The sequence below is a fragment of the Phocoena sinus genome, chromosome 2, assembly GCF_008692025.1.
Source record: "Phocoena sinus isolate mPhoSin1 chromosome 2, mPhoSin1.pri, whole genome shotgun sequence".
NCBI classification, from domain to species: Eukaryota; Metazoa; Chordata; class Mammalia; order Artiodactyla; family Phocoenidae; genus Phocoena; species Phocoena sinus.
Window position 1 is genome coordinate 152645874 of NC_045764.1, and position 24373 is coordinate 152670246.

The 24373-nt window shown below is 42.8% G+C and overlaps 2 protein-coding genes across 5 annotated transcripts in view; one reads left to right on the forward strand and one right to left on the reverse strand.

The window, feature by feature from the left end:
* TMED8 (transmembrane p24 trafficking protein family member 8) lies at window positions 1-24349 on the reverse strand. 4 transcript variants are annotated; one of them, XM_032623557.1, is made up of 7 exons: window positions 23997-24054; window positions 10434-10515; window positions 5009-5197; window positions 4594-4716; window positions 2504-2630; window positions 1797-2102; window positions 1-546 (listed from the first exon to the last, which is right to left on the reverse strand). In XM_032623557.1, exons 3-7 carry the CDS (start codon window positions 5012-5014, stop codon window positions 329-331), a joined length of 780 nt encoding a protein of 259 aa, XP_032479448.1. In that variant the 5' UTR covers window positions 5015-5197; window positions 10434-10515; window positions 23997-24054; the 3' UTR covers window positions 1-328. The 4 variants fall into 4 exon arrangements, with proteins under 4 accessions (XP_032479448.1, XP_032479446.1, XP_032479449.1 ...); XM_032623555.1 differs by lacking the exon at window positions 5009-5197 and having other exon boundaries at window positions 4594-4723; window positions 23997-24349; XM_032623558.1 differs by lacking the exons at window positions 5009-5197; window positions 23997-24054.
* SAMD15 (sterile alpha motif domain containing 15) overlaps window positions 24309-24373 on the forward strand; it is an 8487-nt gene continuing 8422 nt past the window's right edge. Inside the window, exon 1 of the mRNA XM_032621752.1 lies at window positions 24309-24314. Within this exon, the coding sequence (XP_032477643.1) occupies window positions 24309-24314 (6 nt within the window). The remainder of the gene's footprint in view (window positions 24315-24373) is intronic.

Here is a 24373-nt window from a genome sequence, read left to right on the forward strand (position 1 = left end):
TACCAAAACAAAACTATATTTAAAACGCAGCCCCCAACTTCCTTTCAGGCTTTTGCCTGATGGTTTCCTCCACAGAGAGATTTTGCTGGAGTCTAAAGCCAGAAGAGCGTGAGTCAGGGACCACGGAACAGGGGCACTACACCACCATCTGCAGAAGCCTGGGAGGGGGAAAAGCTACATGGGGTCAACAGTCAGGCACGCCAGCCAGGGCGTGAGGGTCGGGAGCCCCACGCTCAACTTTTAGCTCTTGCCTATCCAAAACAAGAGGCCCCAGCTGGCAGCCTGCTCCAGGCAGCAAAAACCGCCTGCCCCCTGTCCCAGCGGGCCTTCAGCTGGTGTAGTAGATGTGGAAGTAGAGAGTCTTGTTGCGCAGGAGGGAGTAGGAGTTGTCGAACTTGAGCAGGTAGATGCCCTCGCCAGGGTAGTCGTGGCTGCCGGCCTGCACGTCTCGGTGGCTGTCCCGCCGGTACACGGGCATGACCTCCCCATAGCGGCCCCGCAGGGAGCTCCTGGAGCCTCGCTCCACGTCTCCAGCTGGGACAGGGTCTGCATGAGCAAAAGGCAGAGTGTCTGGATATGAGTTCAGAGACCAAATACGCCTACCTGAGGGTGAAAAGATGGACCAGGTAACCCAGTGGCTTTCACCCAGGGGAGATACTGTTGCCCTCCTATGGGCATTTGGAAATGTCTGGTGGCCTTCGGGCCATCAGAGTGACCAGTGGGTGATACGGGCATTTAGTGCTCAAGGGTCCAGGAGTGCTAAATATAGGGATAGTACCTTCTCAACAAAGCAGTGTCTCACCCCAAATGCCAATAGTATCTGCACTGAGAAACAGTGATTTAGCCTTATACAGCCTTCCTAGCTCCAAGAGTATCTGGAAATTTCCAAGGGGGAGAAAAAGATATTTAGAAGGGAAAATTCTGACACCTTTTCATCCAACAGGTAAAAGAACTAGCTGAAGGAGGTGGGAAATGTGGAAAAGTGCTGAAATGCTGGAAGTGCTATATGGAGCAACCCCGAACTCCTACTGGTCCCCATGAAGGGCAGCAAAGAAGACCTGAGGTTCTCCTCCTTCCTGAATACATGCAGATTTCCCTGCAGACTTGCTTTCCATGAAGAAGCAAGTTAAGGGAATGACTTAATGACTTAATCTTTCCCGTAAGATTATACGGGAAAATAAAGGAATAAGGCTAATGCTTAGAACCTACTCTTATACTACAAAACAAACAGAAAAAAGCAGCTTCAGGGCCATGTGAGTAGGCGCTGCAAGTAACAGCTGGAACAGAGCACAGAGACTATTTTTAAAACTGCTCTGTCAACCAGCTGTGACAGTTTGGAGGGCGGAGGGAATGGGTACATTTAGCAAATTGTAATCACTCAGTTTGGTTCCAGACCAAGAATAAATGTAAATATCCCACAAGTAAGAGAGAAACATAAAATAATCTCAGATTTATACATGTGATCTGAAAAACACTGCCCATACATACACCAGCACGGATCCACCCCTTTTCCTGCCCCCAACCTATCCCTGTCCCCAAGGAGATCTTGGGGGACATGGCTAGGTACTGATTAAAAAGAAAAGAAGCTTTCCACTAAGGCATCAAAGCCACCCCACCAGAATGTTCTTTGAGGGTCTGACTTTGACCTGCATCACTCAACTTAGCTTGCCATGCTGAAAGGGATTCTTTACCTGCATTCTCAGGAAGAGGACGACTGGTACAACACAAGAAGTGATCGCTGCAAATTAGGTTGAGACAGAAAAGGAAACTGCAAATTATGTTAAAATTAAATTTACCTTCAATCTCCTCCTCTTCCTCCTCATCTTCATCCTCATCCTCACTGGAATCACTGACCTGCACCGTTATATCAGTGCTGGTTACAGGGGTCCAGTCAAAGTAAACTCCAAAGCCAATGTCATAGTCATCGGTCGCAAACTCCCAGCAGACACGCTTCCCCTCTGGGTGGGTAGGTACCCGGATGGTCACCACCTCACCCCGCTTTACCACCAGACGGCTGTTCTTCTCTTTGCCCAGCTTGCTTTTGAATTCCTTCATCTTGGCAAAGGTCCAGATGCATGGAGGTGCCATCAGAGGCGGGGAGACTGAAAGGACAGGCAGCTCACTACTGAGAAAGAAACCCGGAGGAAATGCTGCCACACCCGGCATTTTGCTTAGGGAGGTTGTCATAGTCGAAGACATTCTTCCTACTGGCTTCCCTGACTTCTTTTCACAAGGAAGGAGAGAGCACTGCCCTGAGGTGTGTCAGCTACTCAGCTTAAGAAATAGGTCTCTTTACGTACCATATATATACCTGGTACTCTATCCAGAATGTAATATTCGGACACTAGTTGTTTTTCCTCCTTTTGTAATATAATCACCTATGTAATCTTATGCTTTCTCCTTCCTTCCTTTCTTTCCTTCCATCTGTCTGCCTGCCTTTCTTTAAGTACCCACTGGGAACCAAAAAAAAAAAAACCACCTTCCACACCCCCAAAGGTCTCACCTCTCCTGTGGTCCCCCAGAAGGTCTGCAGATTCCAAATCAGCTGAAAGAATATCTACAGCTCCTGTGTGCTCAGACTGGATCATAACGATGTCCCCAGACCTTGGCAGACCATGGTACTTGGCCATCTGCACAAGAGAACTCTGGTTACAGGACATATATAAAGGCGGATTCCAATTAGCCTCTTTCCACCTGAAGGCTGCCTCCCCTGCCCTATTACCTCCACTCTTCCAACTCACAGTCTGAGTGCTAGTCAACATTCCTGCTCTCTCCTCCAGCCACACACAGGTTGCTAATAAATTCTACCAACTTTTTTTAATGCCATCAACATGTTCCCTAGTTTAAAGCTTCTTTCTTGTTCTCTCCTGCTTTTTGCAACTTTCCCACTTCAGACCCTTCATAAAATCCTTGCCCAAGAACATCCTCAAAATTTGCTACTGACTTTCCCATCGACAGCATTTCTGGGCGCAGCGTTTCTGGGCCATGCCTGCACAGTCTCTCCCTTTGGCTCCTCTCAGGACAGCTCTTGCATCTGGGCTTTAGCTCAACCTTCACTCGGCCACACATCCTCCTGCTACAATTTCCATCCACAGGTTACTTCCAGGTCACTGTCAATCAGTTCACCAAAGTACTGCAGAGAGAGAATCTGGCTCCTACTCTCTGGCTGTCTCTGTCTCTCTCTCTCACCCATGGTACACCTTGGATGTCTCACCCTATAGGTTGTTTCATTCACTAACAATGTTGTATAAATAATCACAATCTCACCTTAGACCAACCCCAGGATTTGCATTTAAACAGTATATTTGCTGCCAGACATCTAACTTGCATGTAAGTGCAAATATCACTGGATACTCACAAAGCCCTCACTGACCCATGGCAGGAGCCTGCAGTCTCTCCCTAGTGGGTTTCACTTCAAACCACTCAGATTACCATTCCCCTATTTCATGCTATTATGACTTAATTTCCTGCCCCTTCTCCAAGCAGTTGACAAGCAACTCAAGAAGAAATGTACGCCTACTGCCAACACGGAAGAGCACATCAGTGAGACAGCAGTCCAGTTAAGGAATCAGAATTATATTTGCAATAAATGAATGCTGTAATCCTCCCAGACTATTTTCTCATAATATCTGTTTCTGACGAGTAAGTTCTCCAGCTCTTATTTCCAATGTTAAATGAGGTAAATCAGACTTTGACTAACTTGCTTGAATGAGTCCTTCCTCTTACAGAAGGTTAAACAAAAGATTTAGTTTGCAACTTATTAGTTGCATAGACTTAGTAAAGTCACTAACAGCTCTGAGCCTCAGTTTCCTCATCTTTAAATTGGGGACATAATAGTACCTATCTCACAGGGTTGTTCTCAGGAGTAAATGAAGTATTGTATTATGGATAAAAATGCTTTGTAGGGCTTCCCTGGTGGCGCAGTGGTTGAGAGTCCGTCTGCCGATGCAGGGGACGTGGGTTCGTGCCCCGGTCCGGGAGGATCCCGCATGCCGCGGAGCGGCTGGGCCCGTGGGCCGTGGCCGCTGGGCCTGCGCGTCCGGAGCCTGTGCTCCGCAACGCGAGAGGCCACAACAGTGAGAGGCCCGCATACCGCAAAAAAAAAAAAAAAAAAAAAAAATGCTTTGTAAACTCTAAAGCATCATACAAATGTAACTATAATGTTCGGCATTGTCTTTACTGACACCATTTGTTATTCTAATATATATGTTAATAATGGTAAGAACAACCCATCCCTCCATGGCAGGGAGACCACTACTACTGGTACCATTTCTATGGAATCTTTACCATAAATACCGAGTAGATCTACCACAAGAAAACTGAGACTAACACATAATCCAATGGTTGAAGTTTCCTCACATCGAGTGGATTTTAGACAACATGGGAACATTCATTATAACACTTCATTTTTTGAATAGATGCTTACTGGGTGCTAGTACAGTGATGGGCCCTGGGGAGGATACACATGATCATTCCCCAAATAATTAAACCTGAGATGACAGTGCTTTCTAATTCCAACCCACCCAAATGCATCTAAATTCTGTTGTCACAAACTAGTGCTTTTCAGAGAGAGAGTAAGAATGTGCGCCCTACCTTGCTGAGGACCTGGGCCTGGTCTGCAGACAGCAATTCCTGTTCCACCGAGGCCTGGGCCTCCATGGCACTGGCTGCCTTCTGCTGATCTTCTGTGGCATCCTCCCTCACCGGAGATACCATCTGTGGCCTCCCAGAGAAAGAGAGCATGTCAGTTCAAGGACTCTTTTTTTTTTTTTCCTGGCCGCACCGTGCGGCTTGTGAGATCTTAGTTCCCTCGTGGGATCTTAGTTCCCCAACCAGGGACTGAACCCAGGCCCTTGGCAGTGACAGCGTGGAGTCCTAACCACTGGACCGCCAGGGAATTCCCCTCAAGGACTCTTTTCAAAGCCACAATGGTCCTGGAGAAACTCAGAAAGAAAAAAACCTTCAAAGGATACCCCCAACCCCTGTTTCCTCTGGCATTTGGGCCCACCGTCATTTCAGCTGACCACTGCCCAGGGCTGAAATGGCCTACAATGAAGCAGTAACAGCATGTGAGGGATCAGGACTGACAACACCACATCCCAGGCTCCGAGAACCACGGTAAACACACAGCTCAGTCATCTGAGATAGACCGCAGGTCTGGTTTTTATTCCTCAGTCTGGGACCGATGCCATTTGCTCTGCACAGAATTTCAACAAAAGAAGAGTTAGAATCCCAGGTCTGTTCCACACATAAAGCTGCTGTTAGAAGCAAAGGGAGGAGGCCTCACCTAAGCCAGAAACTGATCACAAAACAAAGGAAGTACAGACTGATTAGCAAGGCAACCCTCTCCGCCTTATCCCAGGAGCATTCAGCGTTTCCATTCACACCCTATCACTGATATCCATAGCACACCCAGTTCACTTTTTTAAGCACGTTAATCTACTATCCCAATAACTTAAAACACAACTATTGGGACTTCCCTGGTGGCACAGTGGTTAAGAATCCTCCTGCCAATGCAGGCGACACGGGTTCAAGCCCTGGTCCGGGAAGATCCCACATGCCATGGAGCAACTAAGCCCATGTGCCAAAACTATTGATCCCAAGTGCCACAACTACTAAAGCCCGCGCACCTAGAGCCCGTGCTCCGTAACAGAGAAGCCACTGCAATGAAAAGCCCACGCACCACAATGAAGAGTAGCCCCCGTTCGCCGCAGCTAGAGAAAGCCCGCATGCAGCAACAAAGACCCAACGCAGCCAAAAATAAAATTAAAAAAAAGAAAACCACTATTCCAATAGCTGATTTTAAAGAAGCAAGGGAATAATTTATGCTCTCTTCCATTTCTTCTGGCTTTGGAGAGACCAGAAAGTGAGTTAAGAGCCGGGGCTGTAGCACAATACCCCAGGCTTCTTGGAAATCTGTTGCCAACAAAAGGTGGCGTGGAGTCTTTAGACAAGCAGTTATCAAAGTATGGTCCAGGGACCCCTGGCGTCCTTAAGACTCTTTCAGGGGAGTCTGTGAAGTCAAAACCTTTTCATAATAATTCTAAAATATTATTTGCCTTTTTTCATTTTCATCTTCTCAAGAGTTTACAGTGGAGTTTTCCAGAGACTACATGACATATGATATCACAACAGAACGAATGCAGAAGCAGATCTGAGAATCCAACTGTCTTTTGTTAAGACACACATTAAAGAGATTTACAACATCCCTCTTCTCACTAAATTATTTTTTCTTTGGCAAACAATTGTTTTTCATTAAAGACGTGTTATTTATATTAACATGTAATGAGTTCCTTATTATTTTAAATGAATAACTATTTTTTAATTTTCTAGTTTTAATTACTAGTATAGTAAACATTGTAAGATATAATTCACATAAACAAAAAATTCTTTGAGGTCCTCAATAAATTTAAGAGTGTTAACTTTTGAGAACTGCTGCTTTAGGGTATCGTCCATTTCCTCAGACAGGCTGAGCAAACAACTGGGAAACAGCACTACAAACTGCACGGGGAAACAGAGGGCTTATTTTGGAGTTCATTAGTTTCTTCTTTCTTTCTTTTTTAACATAAACAAGAAAGATCACTCCTAGTTTATAAATTACCTCTTCTTCAGATAAAACAGAGCCATCTTTTGGAATATCTAAGTCACTCCAATTGACCTCAGAACAAACAAGAGGTAGTTACTATGAAAATCAGAGCTGTGGTTGATTATTCTGTGTGAACTGTAAATTGGTCTAGGCTGTGAGCCTATTTTATTCTCTTAAACCCAGAAATTAGAGCCCATTTTGGTTCCTTGGCACTACTTATTATGTCTCCTCCTCTATTAGGAGGTGAGCTTGATGGCAGGCACTGGGTCTTACTCCCTCTAGACTAACAGCTTCCATGGCCAAGCTTGTCGCATGGAACCCTGAGGCCCTTTGCACTCTGACCTCATCTCCTAGAATGACCTCCTCTTGCCTTGCCCAGTCCACGCCAGTCACAATGGCCTGTTGAATCTTTGAGAGTCCTCGAGCACCTCAAGCACTCCCCCACTGAGGGTCTGGGGGCCTGCTATGGCCTCAGCCTAGAATACTCTTCCCCCAGTTACTCAGGGCTTCCTTCCATCCTTCAGGTTTCTGCTCAGCCATCACTTTGGGAGAGGCTTCCCCTCCCTGGCTCATCACTCTTTACACCCGTACCCTGTTCATTTTTCTTCACTGCACTGATGACTGCCTGACATATTATGTACCATATTTTGTTGACTGCGAGATGCATATTTGTTTTCAGATTTTAATACAACTGAAATACAGGATGTCCTAAAAACTGGTGGTATCTTAAAACTGCCGTGGGCCTGGAGTGACACGGAATCCCTCCTCAGGGGATTTGCATTTGCTTCTGCCAGGGCTTGGGAATGCTACCAACTGAGGTGACTTGAATTATGTTCTGTTTAAGAGTTTTGTTTGGACCACACTGGCGGAGTGAATTTACACAACAGACTTGTGGCTCACATTCTCAGGGGAGGTATTTTTCCCCCCTTACACAGTGCCAAGGTTGAGACATTCAAGTTGCCCTGCTCTCCTTTTCTGTGTGGAGCAATCTCTTTCCTTGTTTCTCTTTTCACTGAAGGTGCAGGCTTTTGCGGGAGGTCTCTTATTAGCCTATCTTGGGCATCCTTTCCTTTCTTGGTGGTATATAAAATAACAGTACATCTTATAGTTGATGACAACTTAGATTCTATGAAATACAATGTATACTTTTTTTCCATCTACCTCCCCCACTAGAATATAAGCTACATGAGGCCCGGGATGTGGATTGTCTGTTCATTTGTGGTGTCTTCAGTACCTAGAACACTGCCAGGTAATAGCAGGCTCTCAATAAATATCTGTTGAATGACTAAATGAATACGTTAACTTTTGTTTGGGAACAAAAGAGGACTATTCGGAATGTGAGAACACAATAGTTAATCTGACCATCAGCCTGACCTTACTGTATATGGCATCTAAAATGTAGTTTCTTCTTTGCCTTTGTGCATGCTACTTTGCACAAATATGGTTCTGCTTATTTAAAAAGTATTTTAAACAGGACATGCATAAATTTAATATTCATATTAGCATTTTATGCTCTGAAGAATTAGTGAAAGGTACTTTGGGAAAGATAAATGGCAAATCACTTGATGCAGATGATAAACCATGTAAAGGAAAAACTCTCACTGTAAGCCTTCTGGTTTATGCTAACCCAGAGCAGGGAGGCCATCCCAAAGGGAGGGAGAGATTGGCCAGCCAGCCTCACTAGAAAAGACCGAGAGCCATGCCGTTTCCATTTCTAAAATATACAAAACACAAACACCAGACTTCAGGCGTCATGCATGCTGGATTTTTTTTCTTCACACATCAGATTTTAGAAACAAAACTTGAAATTTTTATCTCCTTTTTGCTAAGAATAGTCTATATTCTTCACTCAAAAAATTTATTTACTCTTAGTATGAAAAAATCAGCTCTGTACCAAAAGCCATCTCCCAAGGATCCTTCAAATCAGCATGTGCAGGGACTTCCCTGGTGGTCCAGTGGTTAAGACTCTGCGCTTCCACTGCAGGGGGCAGGGGTTCGATCCCTGGTCAGGGAACTAAGATCCCGCATGCCACGGGCCATGGCCACAAAACAAACAAGAATCAACATGCGCAGAAAAAGCGTGGTGGCAGGAAAACGGAAGGACAGAAGGACACTCTTCTCACAGGATTTGATGAGAACATGAATTATCTCAAATAATCAATGCCTGGAGGAGGCTATGTCTTCTAAAAGTATCCTTATATGTAATAACCTAGTAACTCTAAGCATAGAACTCAAAACCCTTCTGTTGCTACTTATGAGAAATAAGCTTTAGAGTAAACAAAACTAAAGCTGTGTGAACTTGGGAAAATTATTAAATTCACTGTTTCATTTTCCTCATCTTAAAAAAATACTTTATTCAGTTTGTTACGAGGATTAACTGAGATAATACATTTTAACACCTAGTACAGTATTGTAAGAACAGAAATATTTGATAAAAAGTAACTATTTTATTATCATTATTACAGAGAGGCGTTCAATAAAGGGTGGCTATTATATTATTGTCACCAACTGCATTAAAATTATATTAATTATTATTATTTTCCATTGTCTGAATTCTGGGGGAAAAAGTTTTATTTCATATACAAAGGTAAGAAGAGAGAATTTCTACTTAAGAAATAACATTTTAAAAATATCATGGGACTTCCCTGGTGGTCCACTGGTTAAGACTCCACGCTTCCACAGCAGAGGGCACAGGTTCAATCCCTAGTCAGGGAATTAAGATCCTGCATGCCGTGTGGCATAGCCAAAAGAAAAAGAAATCTTAACATACCCCCACCCCCAGCAATCAACTTTGGGTGGGGCATGGAGACCACAGGTTCTACTGGACAGTACTGCACCATGAGCTGATCAGTTGGACTATAATATTCACTAGCTCAGCATTCTCCAAAATAACAGTTTTTCATTAATTATTCCATTAATGTTTTGTGGCTTCCACTTAGTCTAGGGCGCAGTACTACTATTCCCTTTCTGCTATATGCTCTGATATCAGTGATGGCAGGAGGATGAGATGGGTGGAGAGGGAAATTAAGAATGACAACCTGAAGATCATCATCGTGGTTTAATCTGAAAATTACATAATAAAAAACTGGCTGCAACACTGTGTTTGTGTGTGTGTGCATTTTATGGGTAAAAACCAAACACATGTTCTCTTGAAAGTCCACCTGTGGACCCTCTTTTTCTTTCTTTTTTTTTGGGGGGGGGGCTGCGTTGGGTCTTCGCTGCTGTGCGCTGGCTTTCTCTAGTCGCGGCAAGCAGGGGCTACTCTTCGTTGCGGTGTGCGGGCTTCTCATCATGGTGGCTTCTCTTGTTGCTGAGCACAGGCTCTAGGCACGTGGGCTTCAGTAGTTACAGCATGCGGACTCAGTAGGTGCGGCACACGGGCCCTAGAGTGTATGGCCTTCAGTTGTGGTGTGTGTGTGGGCTTAGTAGCTGTGGCACACGGGCTTAGTTGCTCCACGGCATGTGGGATCTTCCCGGACCAGGGATCGAACCCATGTCCCCTGCATTGGCAGGCAGATTCTTAACCACTGTGCCACCAGGGAAGTCCCTGGGATCCATTTCTAATGCTTTAACATTTTAACCTGGTCTTCAAGAGGAGATAAATGAAGACACTACACTATTTGTTACAGTTCTATTCTCTGAGAGTTAAAGAAAATTTTATAACCGAAATAGACCTGCATTCCCCCTAAACACACTTAAGGATTGATTAATTAATGACAAAACACTCCATACTCTTCACTTCATCTTGTCTTCCCCCTTAAAGGCACTGTTTACTTCTTTCATCAATTACTATCTCAGAAGATAAAACCCCGAGAAGCATTATATCCAAAGTAGTTGCTGTCCCTACCTGTAGGGTGAGGAATGGGGTTCCGGATCAGAGGCAGAAGCTGCTAGAGAGGTGACCTTGGTGACTTCTAGATCTTCATTCTCTAGAAAATCATGGGAAGAAAAATTCAATACCGGAGAAGGAACACAATCATAATTATCTTGTATCTTTTTAAAAAATCTGGCAGTTTCAACCAACTTTCCCTTTCTAAAAATAATCTAGGCACAAACTTTATACTCTGGGAGCCCCAGTACCTAAATTATTCAAGTCATCACATCCAAGTATTCTCAGACCATTATAACCTACTCATAAAAAAAATGTCATTTTCCAAAACAAGTCCCCGCAGAATTCAGCCTAATTCAAGGATCACATTTCACAGAAAGCAAATGGTTAAACTAGGCAGAACGTAGAGGACAGAATGGACTGTAGAATGAAATGAACTGGAGTTCAGTGCCAAAGTAGAGAGTGCCACCTCTACGTTCGATCAGCTCACATCACTGTATCCAGGGTCGGGTAAAGGATTTTTGTAATTTCATTCATTTACTCACTCACTCATTCACCAATGACTTACTGAATAACTGCTCAGCATCATCAAGGAATATACAGGTGAAATGTACAATGAAGACCAGTTTCCCAGGCTCACAACAAGCCTGTGACTGGTATTATCGTTGCCATTTTGCAGGTAAGGAAACTAAGGCATAGAGATAGGATGCAAACCCAGGCAATTATGCTCTTAACCATCAGGTGTTACTAAGTTTCATGGTGTATTCATGTAGACTTTCCTGTGAGCACTAAGAAAAGCATATGGTTTACTGTGTTTAGATAACCCCTGGTGAACCTCCTCTAGTTAAGACAGCAAAAAAACTGAAGCCCAAAGTTCACTTCTCAATATAAAATATAACTTACTGATGTAAACCTCAAACACTGAAAATTTCAGAGTTTGGTAGCAACATAAAAGTATAAATGACAGGTAAATATTTGTGATTCAACTTTAGTCTCATTTTTTTTTTGTATGTGAATAGGATCTATTTTCTTTTTGTCAACTCACATTCTCATAGGTAGAAAGACCTTACAGCTTATGTTACCTGATTTTCCTCTTGTGAGATAATAGAAAATACATATATTAGTTTCTGCCCCCAGTTCCTGGCACAGAACTAAAACCTGTATAATTCCCTAAGTGATTAGAGCACTATGAGTACCTTTTGTTCTACTATTTGGTCTTTGATTTGGTTCCTGCCTCAGAGTTCCTTAATCCCATGGAGTTTCCTGGGTGATAACAATGTCTCTTGTTCTAATGAGGTGCCTCTTGGGCCCCTACATGGGGGCTGGTAAAGAGAAAGACAAAGCCATGATTAGAAGCTTGGGATTTTCAACCCCACCATCCTTTCTCCAGAGAGGGGAGAAGGGCTGGAAATGAAGTTAATGATTGATCACACCTACATGATGAAGCCTTCATAAAAATCCCAAAAGTACTGGGTTTGGAGAGCGGCCAGCTCAGTGAACACATCTCTATGGCAGGAGGGTGACCCACCCCAGCTCTGCGGGGACAGAAGCTCCTTCGCTTGGGACCCTCCCAGACCTCGCCCTCTGTATCTGACTGTTCATCTGTAACCTTTACCATATCTTTTAATAAACTGGTAAACGATAAGTGTTTCCTTGAGTCCTCTGAGCTGTTCTGGCATTTAATCAAACCCAAGGGGGAGGAAGTCATGGGAACTACCAATTTGTAGTCAAGTCTGACAGAAGTTGTGGGTAACCTGAGGAACTACTACTGGCAACTGGCATCTGAAGTGGGATGGGAGCAATCTTGTAGGATTGAGCCCTTAACCAGTGGGATCTGACACTATCTCCAGGTAGATGGTGTTTAGAATTGAGTTAAATTGTAGGACACCCAGCTGGTGTTGCAGAGTTGCTTGGCGTGGGGAAAAAACTCCACACGTCTGGTGTCAGAAGTGTTGAGAGTGTGGCTGTGTGACAGAGTAAAGGAGAAACACAGGAGGACTGAGGTTTTCTTTACACCTCTCAACAAAGGAACTGAGTCTAAGACAAAAGTCAGATGTTCCCCAGGGTCCCCTAGTCTGTGAAGAGGCCCTTTTCACCAAGAGATAATGAGAATAAAAAGTTCTTCCCTATGTTGACCTAAGTAAAATTCGCTTCCTAATAAATTCTGCTCTTCGATCACTACTCCCCACAATATCCTTTCAAATATTTACAGCCTGCTATCACATTTCCTGCAAGTTCCTTCCCAGGCCGACCATCTCCAGTTCTCTCCATCATCTCTTTGTTCCATTTCAAGAAAAGAGCTAAAATGGACAACTTTTTCAGATGAGTCCTAAACCATGCAGAGTACATGGAGACAATCATCTCTTAATAAGGACACAGTATTTCTTGACGTAAGACATTAACTGGGCACTAGATTTTTTTAACTGCAAACTTACCCCGTTGGCCTAAATAAGTCAATCAAGATCTCCAAGGGCTTATAAAAATAAACTTATTCCAAGCTCAGTCTCTCTTATGCTCTATTTTTGAAACAGATTTTTGGAAAATAACTGACTTCTTAACTTAAGTGCAGGACTTCATGTATCCGTATTATTGATTTTAAATGAGGTTTTTGAAATGACACAAGTACATGCTTTGCGATTGTAGAACAAATTAAATACAGATAAGAAAACATTCTGCATTTACCCTTCCAGACTTTAATATACAAATAATCCATTATTCAGTGTAGAAAAATCAGGAAATACAGACAAGAAATAAACAAAACAACCAAACACAATCCCACTAGCCCAAAATAACCACTGTTAACATTTTGGTGCATATCCTCTCAGAAATATATTTATACATATACATACACATATATGTGCATATTTATATGTATGACATATATAGATAAATGTATACGTATAGACATCTATATATTTATATATTTTCCCCCCCTATCCCCAGCAATCAACTTTGGGTGGGGCATGGAGACCACAGTTTCTACTGGACAATACTGTACAATGAGTTGATCAGTTGGACTATAATACCTACTAGCTCAGGTATGAATACAGCTTTTCATTAATTATTCCATTAATGTTTCATAGTTTCTACTCATTCTAAGGCTCAGTACAAATATAAATGCATATATATTATTTATATATGTATTATATATTTATATAAAAATTCTATTTATATACCTATATTTCCGAAAGGACATGTACCTAATATTATTGAACATTATTCCTGAAAATTTTTCAGGGTCAATAAAAATGGGACTAGGGCTTCCCTGGTGGCGCAGTGGTTGAGAGTCCGCCTGCCGATGCAGGGGACACAGGTTCGTGCCCCGTTGCAGGAGGATCCCACATGCCGTGGAGCGGCTGGGCCCGTGAGCCATGGCCGCTAAGCCTGCGCGTCCGGAGCCTGTGCTCCGCAACGGGAGAGGCCACAGCCGTGAGAGACCCGCGTACTGAAAAAAAAAAAAAATGGGACTAAAAAATTAATTTAAAATGGCTGCATATTACCCCATAATTTCTTTAACCAATCCCCAAGCCCCTATTGTTACAGCTAGACTCTGTTTCAAATCTTTCCCTGTTATAGAGAATTATGTTATATTAGAGATGTCTACAACCCTCTCTTAAGAACTCTGCCTGTCCACAGCCTTGAAGGGGCAGTCCTGTGACCAGGGAACACTATGTTGGCTATTGGTTTTGGGTGAACATCTGCCCCACAGTTTCCAATTCTCTTCCCCCAAGTCTGGGGTTGGTACCAGAGACCAAAACAAACTGTGAAGAGCCTCAGTCGGGTCAGGGACTGAGGCTACCTTTTGGAAGAAGCCTTTGCATGCCATGCAAAAGCAGATGACTAAGCAGAGGAGACAACTGTCAGAGACAGAAAATAATGCATTCAAGCAAAAAGAAACAAGGCGTGGTGGGGTCCAGGCAGCCGGTGCCAGGTGAACCCGGATTAGGGACAACCAAAGAAAGCTGCATCTTGGCCTCCTCTGAGCCAAAAGCTGAGCCCTGGATTGTCATTTTATTATTTATAGGAGTTCTGGATACAAATTTTTGTCAATTGTATGTTATAAATACCTGCTTCCACTCTGTGATTTACCTTTTCACTCTTCTAATGGTGTCTGTCCTTTGATGAACCAAAGTTCTTAATTTTAATGTAGTCAAAATTTATCAGTCTTTTCCTTTATTAGTCTTTGTGTGTCCTGTTTAAGATGTCTTTCCCTACACTGAGATCAAAAAAATATTCTCCTTTATTATTGTCTAGGAGCTTATTGTATTTTTTTTCACATTTTGATCTACAATCCAACTAGAGTTGATTTTTTGTGTTTATGGTGTGTGAGATAAGGATCAAGGTTTTTTTTCTTTTCCTTCTTTCTCTTAGGATATTCAATTTTACCAGCAATATTTACCATTCTTGCCCCACTACTCTAAAGTACAATCTTTGTTGCAAATGAAAGATTTTGTTTCTAGGCTTTTATTTCTATTCCTAGGGCTTAACTGGGCTATTCTGTAAAAGCCTTAAAATAAGTCTTGATTGTAAATCAACTATATTTCAATAAAACTTTTTTTTAAAAAGTCTTGATACCTGATACACCAAATCTTCCCATCTTGTTGTTCTTACTTGAGTGTCTTTGGTATTGGCCTTTCATTTCTTTGGTAATGGCCTTTCATTTCTATATATATTTTAGAACCAGCTTGCCAAACTCCACCCAAATGGCCCACCAAAACCCTCTAGGATTTTTATTGGGATTGTATTTTATCTATAAATCAAGTTGGGGAGAACTGACATCTTTACAATACTGAGTCTTCCAAACTAAGAATATGGTAGATCCTTCCATTTGCTTATTCTTTAATTTCTCTCAATAATAATGTATTATAATCTTCTGTATAAAGTTTTTGCATATATTTTGTGAGATTTGTTCCTAGGTATTTGAAGTTTCTTTATTCTATAGTAAATTACATATATATATATATATATATATATATATACACACACACACATATATATTTAACTTCTTTGCTAGTATACATGAATGCAATGGAATTTTGCATATTGACCTATATCCAACAATCTGGACAAATTTATTAATTTCAATAAATTATCTATAGATTCTTTTGGATTTCCATGTACACAGTCATCATCTGCAAGTAACAGACTGAATAGGATTCCTTTATAATCCTCATATATTTTATTTTTCTTGCCTGACTGTTCTAGCTAGAATATCCAGTAAAATTATGAAAAGCAAGTGGTGAGAGTAGACAACCTTGTCCTATTCCTAATCTCAAAAGGAAAACTTTAAAATTTCCCCATTAAATTTGATGCTGCTTGTAGGGACTTTGTAGATATGCTTTATCCAATTAAGAAAGTTTCCTTTTATTCCCCGTTTGCTAAGAGTTTTGAATCATAAGTAGAGGCTGAATTTTACCACTTTTTTCTGCTTCTACTAAACTGATAATTTTTATCCTCTACTGTATTAAAATGGTGATTATACAGCTGACTTTTTTAAAAAAAAATGTTAAAGCAACTTTTCATTCCTGGAAAAACCCAACTTGGTCATATATATTGCTGGATTCAGTCTGTTAATCTTTTGCTAATGACTTTTTGCACCTATGTTAATGAGGGAGATTAAACTGCAATTTTCTTTTCATCTGGGATCATTTTGATTCTGCCTAAAGAATTCAGTTACCTGTAGGTGATAAATCCTGTTCTTGATTGCCTGAAAATATCTTTATTTCACCTTCATTCTTGAAGACTATTTTCACTGAAAAAAATTCTATATTGGTAGTTATTTTCTTTCAGTATTCTAAAGATAATCTAGCTTTCACTGCTCTGTGCATAAGTCAGCTTTCAGTCTAATTACTATTCCTTTGAAGGCAAACTGTAATTTTTTTCTGGCTACTTTTAATATTTTTTTCTGGCTACTTTTAATATTTTCTGGCTACTTTTAATAATGCTTTGGTTTTATAGAAGTTTTCATTTAATGTGTACCTACTGTGGATTATATACCCCTACCTGGGGTGTACTGGTCTTTGTGAATCTGTAGATTCCATTAGTTTTGGAAAATTCATAGCTATTATCTCATCAAACATTGCTTCTGTCCATTCTTGCTCTCCTTACCTTCTAGGACTCCAATTATACAAATGTTAGACCTTTTTACCATATCCTCCATGTCTCATCTCTTTCCTGAATTTTCCATTGTTGTATTTTTACATATTTTCTTCTGACCTTTCTTCCAATCCACTGTTCTCTCTTCAGGTCTAATAACTTGTTGTTAAACCTATCAGCAGAATTCTTCATTTTCATCTGTATTTTTCAGTTACAGAATTGCTATTTGGTTCTATTTTTATAAATTTCAATTCTCTGCCAAATTTCTCAACTTTCTCTTTTACCTCCTGAACATAATAAATATAATTTTTAATTGAAGTATAGTTGACTTACAATATAATTATTTTTAAGTCTGTATCTGGTAACTCCAAAATCTGATGCTCCTAGGATCCATTTTTACTGTCATTTCTTTTGATTTTTGTTCATATTGTGTCTTTTCATGCATTTGGTCATTTTTGATACATGCCAGAAATTGTTCCTGTAAAACTGTTTGTCAAAATAATTTGAAGACTACAGTGACCCTTCAGAAAAGATTTGCCTTTGCTTCTTCCACATACCTAGGGGCACTAGCACCCTGGGGTTAACTTAATCCAATTTCATGAACTCAGATGTTTCTGAAGCTGAGCTGTAGTCTTTGCAATGGCCTGCTTCTAACTTACCCTTACTTCTAGAACATGGCCTTTCATGGTCCTAACCCAGAGAAAAGGGGGTTAACCAGGGTTTCCCCTACTTGATTAACCCCTGTTGCTTTAGTTCAGAGAAGCACTTCCACAGTCTTGCCATTAAGCCTCCCCACTTAGGAGTTCAACATATCCTCTCAGAGGAGAAAGGAACCCCAAATTGTACTCTCATCCTTGGACCGCTATCTTTTTTTTTTTTTTTTTTTTTGCAGTACGCGGGCCTCTCACTGTTGTGGCCTCTCCCGTTGCAGAGCACAGGCTCTGGACGCGCAGGCTCGGCGGCCATGACTCACGGGCCCAGCCGCTCCACGGCATGTGGGATCTTCCCAGACTGGGGCACGAACCCGTGTCCCCTGCATCGGCAGGCGGACTCTCAACCACTGCGCCACCAGGGAAGCCCTAGACCTCTATCTTTATACTTCTGCCCTCACATGGATCATAGCCTAATAATTATTCATTATCTGACTAGCTGACTAGCTTTCCAGGATCTTCAAGCAGATGTTTATATTTTGCCAATTATTTCCTAATTGTCCCCAGTGGGAGAAATAATCCCAATTACCTAGTCTAACATTACTCAAAACAGAAACCTGCATTGCCTCTACCCTTTTCAGTTTTAAGATACCTTAGTGAATAAAATGGAAACAAAATAGAATTTTTACAAGTCTGCCTTCTTTCTGTCACTGGCGAACAGTATCAGCCTCTGTAAGTAGTGGATCACAGTGAAGACTTCGATAAGGTTGAATTTTTAGACAGAAATGAAAATTAGCACAAGAATAAAGGAAGTCAGTAGTGGATTTAAAGAGTAACATAATAAAATAAGCTGTAAGGACATACTGTACAACACGGGGAACATAGCAAATATTTTATAATAACTATAAACAGAGTATAACATTTTAAAATTGTGAATCACTATATTGTACACCTGTAATTTATACATTATACATCAACTATACTTCAATGAAAAAAAGAGGGCTTCCCTGGTGGCGCAGTGGTTGAGAGTCCGCCTGCCGAGGCAGGGGACCTGGGTTTGTGCCCCGGTCCGGGAAGATCCCACATGCTGCGGAGCGGCTGCGTCCGTGAGCCACGGCCGTTGAGCCTGCGCGTCCGGAGCCTGTTGCTCCGCAACGGGAGAGGCCACAACAGTGAGAGGCCCGCGTACCGCAAAACAACAACAACAACAAAAACAAACAAACAAAAAAGAATTGGATGAAAATCATCCCTAAGGAGATTTACAAACTGTATCTCATAGAAACTTTATCCGAGATAAAAAAAACTCCAGAAGAGGTCAGTTCCTGACGAGCAGAAAGGCAAAAAGAGATACATAGAATGGCTCCAACTTACAATATAAACACAGTGAAGAATCTCAGGACATGCTTGTGTGTATTTTTTCTGAATAGGTAATATATGCACATTATTCAAAATTCAAAAAGCATAAAAGTATACAGTGAAAACTTCCTCCCATCTCAGTCCCTTCCTCCAATGTTACTAGGTTTTGTATAGTCTTCCAGAGATATTTTGCATTAAAAAAGTGTGTGTGTGTATAAAAAGAATACATATATACTTTTATACACAAATAATGGACATACTAGACATGCTAGCATACATGTTGTTTTTTCTACTTAACATCTCAGAGACCTTTCCATAACTATATATAAAAAAACTTCCTCATTCTTTTCCACAGCTGATTAACATTTCAATGGCTGGATACTCCATAATTTATTTAACCACTTCCCTATTGACATTTATGTCCTTTCTAATCTTTTTTTTTTTTTTTTTTTTTTTGCGGTACGCGGGCCTCTCCCTGTTGTGGCCTCTCCCGTTGCGGAGCACAGGCTCCAGACGCACAGGCTCAGCGGCCATGGCTCACGGGCCCAGCCGCTCCGCGGCATGTGGGATCCTCCCAGACTGGGGCACGAACCCGTGTCCCCTGCATCGGCAGGCGGACTCTCAACCACTGCGCCACCAGGGAAGCCCCTTTCTAATCGTTTACCATTACAAGCAATGCTATAATAACCTTGCGTCTGTGTCATTAAATAGGTGTGTGATCTATAGGATAAACTCCTGGAAAAAAAAGGATCAATGAGGACATATATTGTAATTTTGAAAGATATTGACAAATTGCCCTCCATAGCATTTGTATCAATTTCCACACCCCTCAGCAATACATGAAAGTTTGTGTTTCTGCACACCGTTGCCAACATATAGTGAGATACTGAACTACCCAGCATAGTTACGATTTTCACTTCCCTTATTGTGAGTTAGGTTGAGCATCTTTCATATGTGAAGAGCCACTTCTCATAGCATCTTAACAACTTAATGTATGCAGGGAAAAAATAGTGAAAAGAGATATTGCTTTTGATTTTTAAGGTTAAATACATTCGCTAAACTATGTAAGAACTACTGGTAAAACAACTTGTAATTGGATTCAGAGAGGCAGGAAGTAAGAAAAGGAGAAAGAAATATATGTTTATTTCCAGAAGTTTAAAGTGTGGAAGATGCAGTCCTGTTTTAAACAGAGAGAAAACAGGGCTTCCCTGGTGGTGCAGTGGTTGAGAGTCCTCCTGCCAACACAGGGGATGCAGGTTTGGGCCCTGGTTCGGGAGGATCCCACATGCAGCTGAGCGACTAGGCCCGAGCTTCACAGCTGCTGGGCTTGCGCTCTAGAGCCCGTGAGCCACAACTACTGAGCCCGCATGCCTAGAGCCCATGCCCCACAACAAGAGAAGCCACCACAATGAGAAGCCCACGCACCACAACAAAGAGTAGCCCACGCTCGTCCGCCACAACTAGAGAAAGCCCGTGTGCAGCAACAAAGACCCAACGCAGCCAATAAATAAATAAATTAATTAATTAATTTAAAAAAACCAGAAACCCAAAAACCACTGGGGCTCTTTGGCATAGACTTCCACTCTTTTGCTCCACCTAATATAGTAACCACCAATTTTTAAATTTTAATTGAAGTCGAAATAGCCACAGATAAGCAACATTTCCATCACTGCAGAAAGACTTATTGCACTGCTCTAAGTCCTACATAAGAATAATGAACAAGTTCACCTGACCTCTTTGCAGTCCTTGACGTCTACATGCATCGATAGCTCTCAGGGTCATATATACCAGACCAAGTTCTGCTCACTTCAAGGTCATAACAGACTTTGCCCTTTATTTTCCCCAAAGCTCCCTAAACTTAAAAAACAAACAAACAAAAGAACAACGAAAGAAAGAAAAGTCCTGTTCTTAAGTGATGTAACATATGCCTCAGAGAGCTTCACTATACAAAGAGTGATCTCTCTCTCCTCTTGGGAACTGAAGGACCCAGGTGCCCCCAAATAAAAAACTATTAAAAACAATTACAGTTTATAAAACAACAAGAACACTATGACCAATGGAGAGCTTAGTTCAGAAGAATATCAACATTTTTCTTACTTTATTACCAAAACCGCAGCTGACAAACACGAAGACCCTCAAAAGGTATTCTTTGCCTAGAATACTTTTAAAAAACAAGTCATGGTTATTCTGGATAATTATAAATTCCTGCTTTGAAGAACAAGACACAATGAAAAAAATCAAAACCCTTAATTCAGTAACAACTGAATGTCCAATCTCATTTCTTATTGCTGAGAGAATGACAGAAACCTCTTTTGTTGTTATTGTTGTTTTTGGCCGCGTGGCATGTGCGATCTTAGTTCCCCAACCAGGGATTGAACCTGCTCCCCTGGCAGTAGAAGCACGGAGTCTTTAACCACTGGACCACCAGGGAAGTCCCCTGAAACCTCTTTTGATTTCATTCTTAGGCCTCTATTGCTTACTCATTGGATCATTTTCCAGAGGAAGGTGGCAGAAAGATCCAATCAAACAAACTGCTAGTTCCAAGCAGTGTTTTGAGTTTACTCCCAAGCCTATACAACTCTGAGTTAAGCCAAATGCATGCTTTGCACACCACTTTGGAAATCCAGCTGAACTCTAACTCAAGGTTTCTCAACAGCTGCACTACTGACATCTGGGCCAGATAATTCTTCATTGTGGGGGCAGTTCTGTGCACTGGAGGCTGTTTAGCAGGTTCGCTGGCCTCTACCCACAAGATGTCAGTAACAGCGCTTCCCCTCCTCCCCAACCCAAGTTGTGACAATCAAAATGTCCCCTGGGAGAGGCAAAATCGCTGCTGGTTGAGAACAACTCCTTTCACCTAAAGAGCATTCTCGACATCTCAACCCTAATTCCTCATATTCATTTGATGCTCCTTCAAACCTGTGTTGAGACTTTGTCTCACAATCCAGCAAATATTTACAGAACCTCTAGGACACATCAAGGACTCTAGGAGAGAAACAGACAAGATAGAGTCTGTCCCTACCCTTAAGCTGGTTTCTTGGGGGTACGTACATAAAGAATTGTAATAGGGACTTCCCTGGTGGTCCAGTGGTTAGGACTCTATGCTTCCACTGCAGGGGGCGAGGGTTCAATCCCTGGTCAGGAAACTAAGATCCCACATGCCACACAGTGTGGCAAGAATTGCAATAAAAGACACCCAATTATATAAAGTTTTGAATGGTCGATTTTTCTTCCTGGGTACTCTCATCTTACCAAACTAAAAACCCCTAGACAGCAAAGACCGTAACCTGCCCTAGAATACCAATACTTGATTAATGGCCAATAAAAATAAAAAATAAACTATTCTGAACTTCATCATAACAAGGTGACAATTTCAGACAGACAGTAAAAACTCCACACCTAACTTGAGCAAATAAGTTAACTTCTCTCAGCTGTAGTTTGTTCTTCCGTAAAACGGAAGAACATCCTGACTGTTGACAGGATTAAGTCAGATAATACAAGGAAATCTTTTTCCACATTCTGGCACAGAGTAAGCATTCAATTAATGTAAGCTATCATTACTATTATTTTATTAGCTATTTTATTAGCAACAAATCTTACCTCAAGGGGAAGAGCTTGCTCTGAGCTACAATAACAAACCCCTACATGACATAAAAGAAATCAACACTCACCCTGTTTTCTGAGGGCAAGAAGAAGAAAGTAATAAGTATTTCCATCAACATCCTGGGAGGAAAACGTGAATGCAAGAACCAATTACAAGGTTTGGGGGTGGGGGGAGAGACACACTCAGAGACAAACCCACTATCCTCCAAAACATTCCTGGACTATTCTTAAGACCTTTCTGTTTAAAATGCTTGGGTATATTTGCCACAAGGATCTAAAGAGGAAGTAAAAAAAAAAAATCCTTAATTTATAAATATTAACACATGCAACAGACAGATGTTTATGAGACTTCCTAAGTGTTCATTTGCTTAATCGTTCAGAAAGTATGCTTAAAATTTCTATTGCTATAATGTTAAATACATGCCAGCAATTCTGAATTTACTACAAAGCATAAGAGTTCATAGGAAGGAAAAAAGACAACAATTGTTAGATATTTTAAAGTAAGAGATATAAAGTCACATGAAAAAGCTGGGTGATTCAAAGCTGTGTGTGTGTGTGTGTGTGTGTGTGTGTGTGTTTGACCCAAGCAGCATTAGGAAATGGGAGATATTTAGGATAGAAATAAAAGACGGGGAAAGTCACCATACCCGGAGATACACATCCAGGAACACCTCCTCTGACAGCACGTGGAGTTTCGGTGAGCAAAAACAGACCTTATTCTCATAACGGATAACACCAGTTTACTGTGTACCGTGGCTTAGGCACCAAGTGCCTCATACATAGTGGTCCATGCAACCCTATAGTGCCCACATTTTATAGATGAGGAAACAAACACAGATCAGTGACTTGCCCAAGTAAATTAAAGATTCACACTCCAACCCAGGCATCATGGCACCACCTCTACCGCTATACTTCATGGTGTCTATTTTAATTTCAGAACTGGAAATTTAATTTTTACTTGCTACTTAGTGAGACCAGTACTCTCCCCCTACCTACCCTTCCGTATTTCAAATGAGCATCTTTTTAGTTGCATCCCGTGTGGTGATGATAAGGAGGCTCGGAAGGTAAGTGTAATCTCTGGACACTTTCGCCTTCGGACACTGACAATGAAGTAACCCACACGGAGGAACTAGCGTGGGTGGAAGTCTCCGGAACAAGAGGAGGGTCCCGGAGAATGAGGGAGGGTCGCCAAAGTTCCTATTTCAGCTCCGACTTCCTGCCTTGGCTCTGGCCGCTATGTTCATTCAAAAGACCCCAGAGCCCACCTATTTCCAACTGCGCTTTTCATCTCGCCCACTCTGAGAGGCGGAGAGGATGGATGCGAGGTGAGGCGCGGGGCCCTATATGCAGGCAGGCTAGAGCAAACGGGATTCTGGACAGATGAAGGCGAGGCTGCCTATTCGGATGGGGGCAGAGAGGCGCGTGGAATGGCTGGGACCTGGGACAGAGGTGAGGATCGGGGTGGGGAGCCAGAAGCAGGGGCAGCAAGGCCGGTGGGGTCGGGGTCGGCAGCCAAGGAGTGATGGGCAGGCGTGCTGAAGGTGAAGAGGCGCCAGGGTCAGAGATGCCCTGTCACTATCATCCGGGCTGTTCTGAGAAAGGAAGAGGGGCAGGAACCAAGGCGTTTCGAAACAGGAGTAGAAAATAATCTCGAGCGAAGACCAGGCCCGAAGGATGGCGGCAGCGGGGGCGGGAGTCGCGGCCCGGGGGAGCCGGGCCCGGGCAGGAGCGAAGGCAGGGGCTCCGCGCGCGAAGGGTCTGCCCAGGCCGGTCCGCTCCTCCGGGCAGCGCGGGGCAGAGCGCGGCCGAGCCTCGCACCGAGGTGCGGGGTCCCGAGGCCGGCGGCACCCACCCGCCGGCGCCCGGCCTTGCGTACCTGAGGCGGCCGCCTGGCTCCCCTCCACTCCCGGGCCGTCCCCGACGCCGTGCGCCGGCCCTCGGCGGGCTGCGGGGCTCCAGACGCCCGGCCCCTCAGCCGCCCGCGGGTCCGACATCTGCTGCCCGCGTCCGCAGCGCCTCCGCAGCCTGCCGCAAGTGGCTCCGGAAAGAGCCGAAGGCCCAGCGCGCCGGGAAGAGCCGAGCGGAGCCCGCGGGCCGGAAGGGGCAGCGCGTCGGCCCCCGAGCGGTCGCGAGAGCTCTGGCTAGCGGAGGCCTGCGACGCAGGCTCGGGGAGGGTTACTGCGTGCTTATGATCGCAGGTTTTTAAAGTCAGTGCTTGAAAGAAGAAACGAAACCTGGGGAGGATTCAGTGAG

Bases quoted from the DNA above. Each gene is read 5' to 3' on its own strand.
- TMED8 (XM_032623555.1), bottom strand. From the start codon at position 24,114: ATGTCGGACCCGCGGGCGGCTGAGGGGCCGGGCGTCTGGAGCCCCGCA. The intron at 10,516-23,996 runs GTACGCAAGGCC...ATGATTTTCTAG, and splicing joins GAGCCAGGCGGCCGCCTCAG to AGAATGAAGATCTAGAAGTC. The intron at 2,631-4,593 runs GTAGGGCGCACA...TCTCTTGTGCAG, and splicing joins AGGCCCAGGTCCTCAGCAAG to ATGGCCAAGTACCATGGTCT.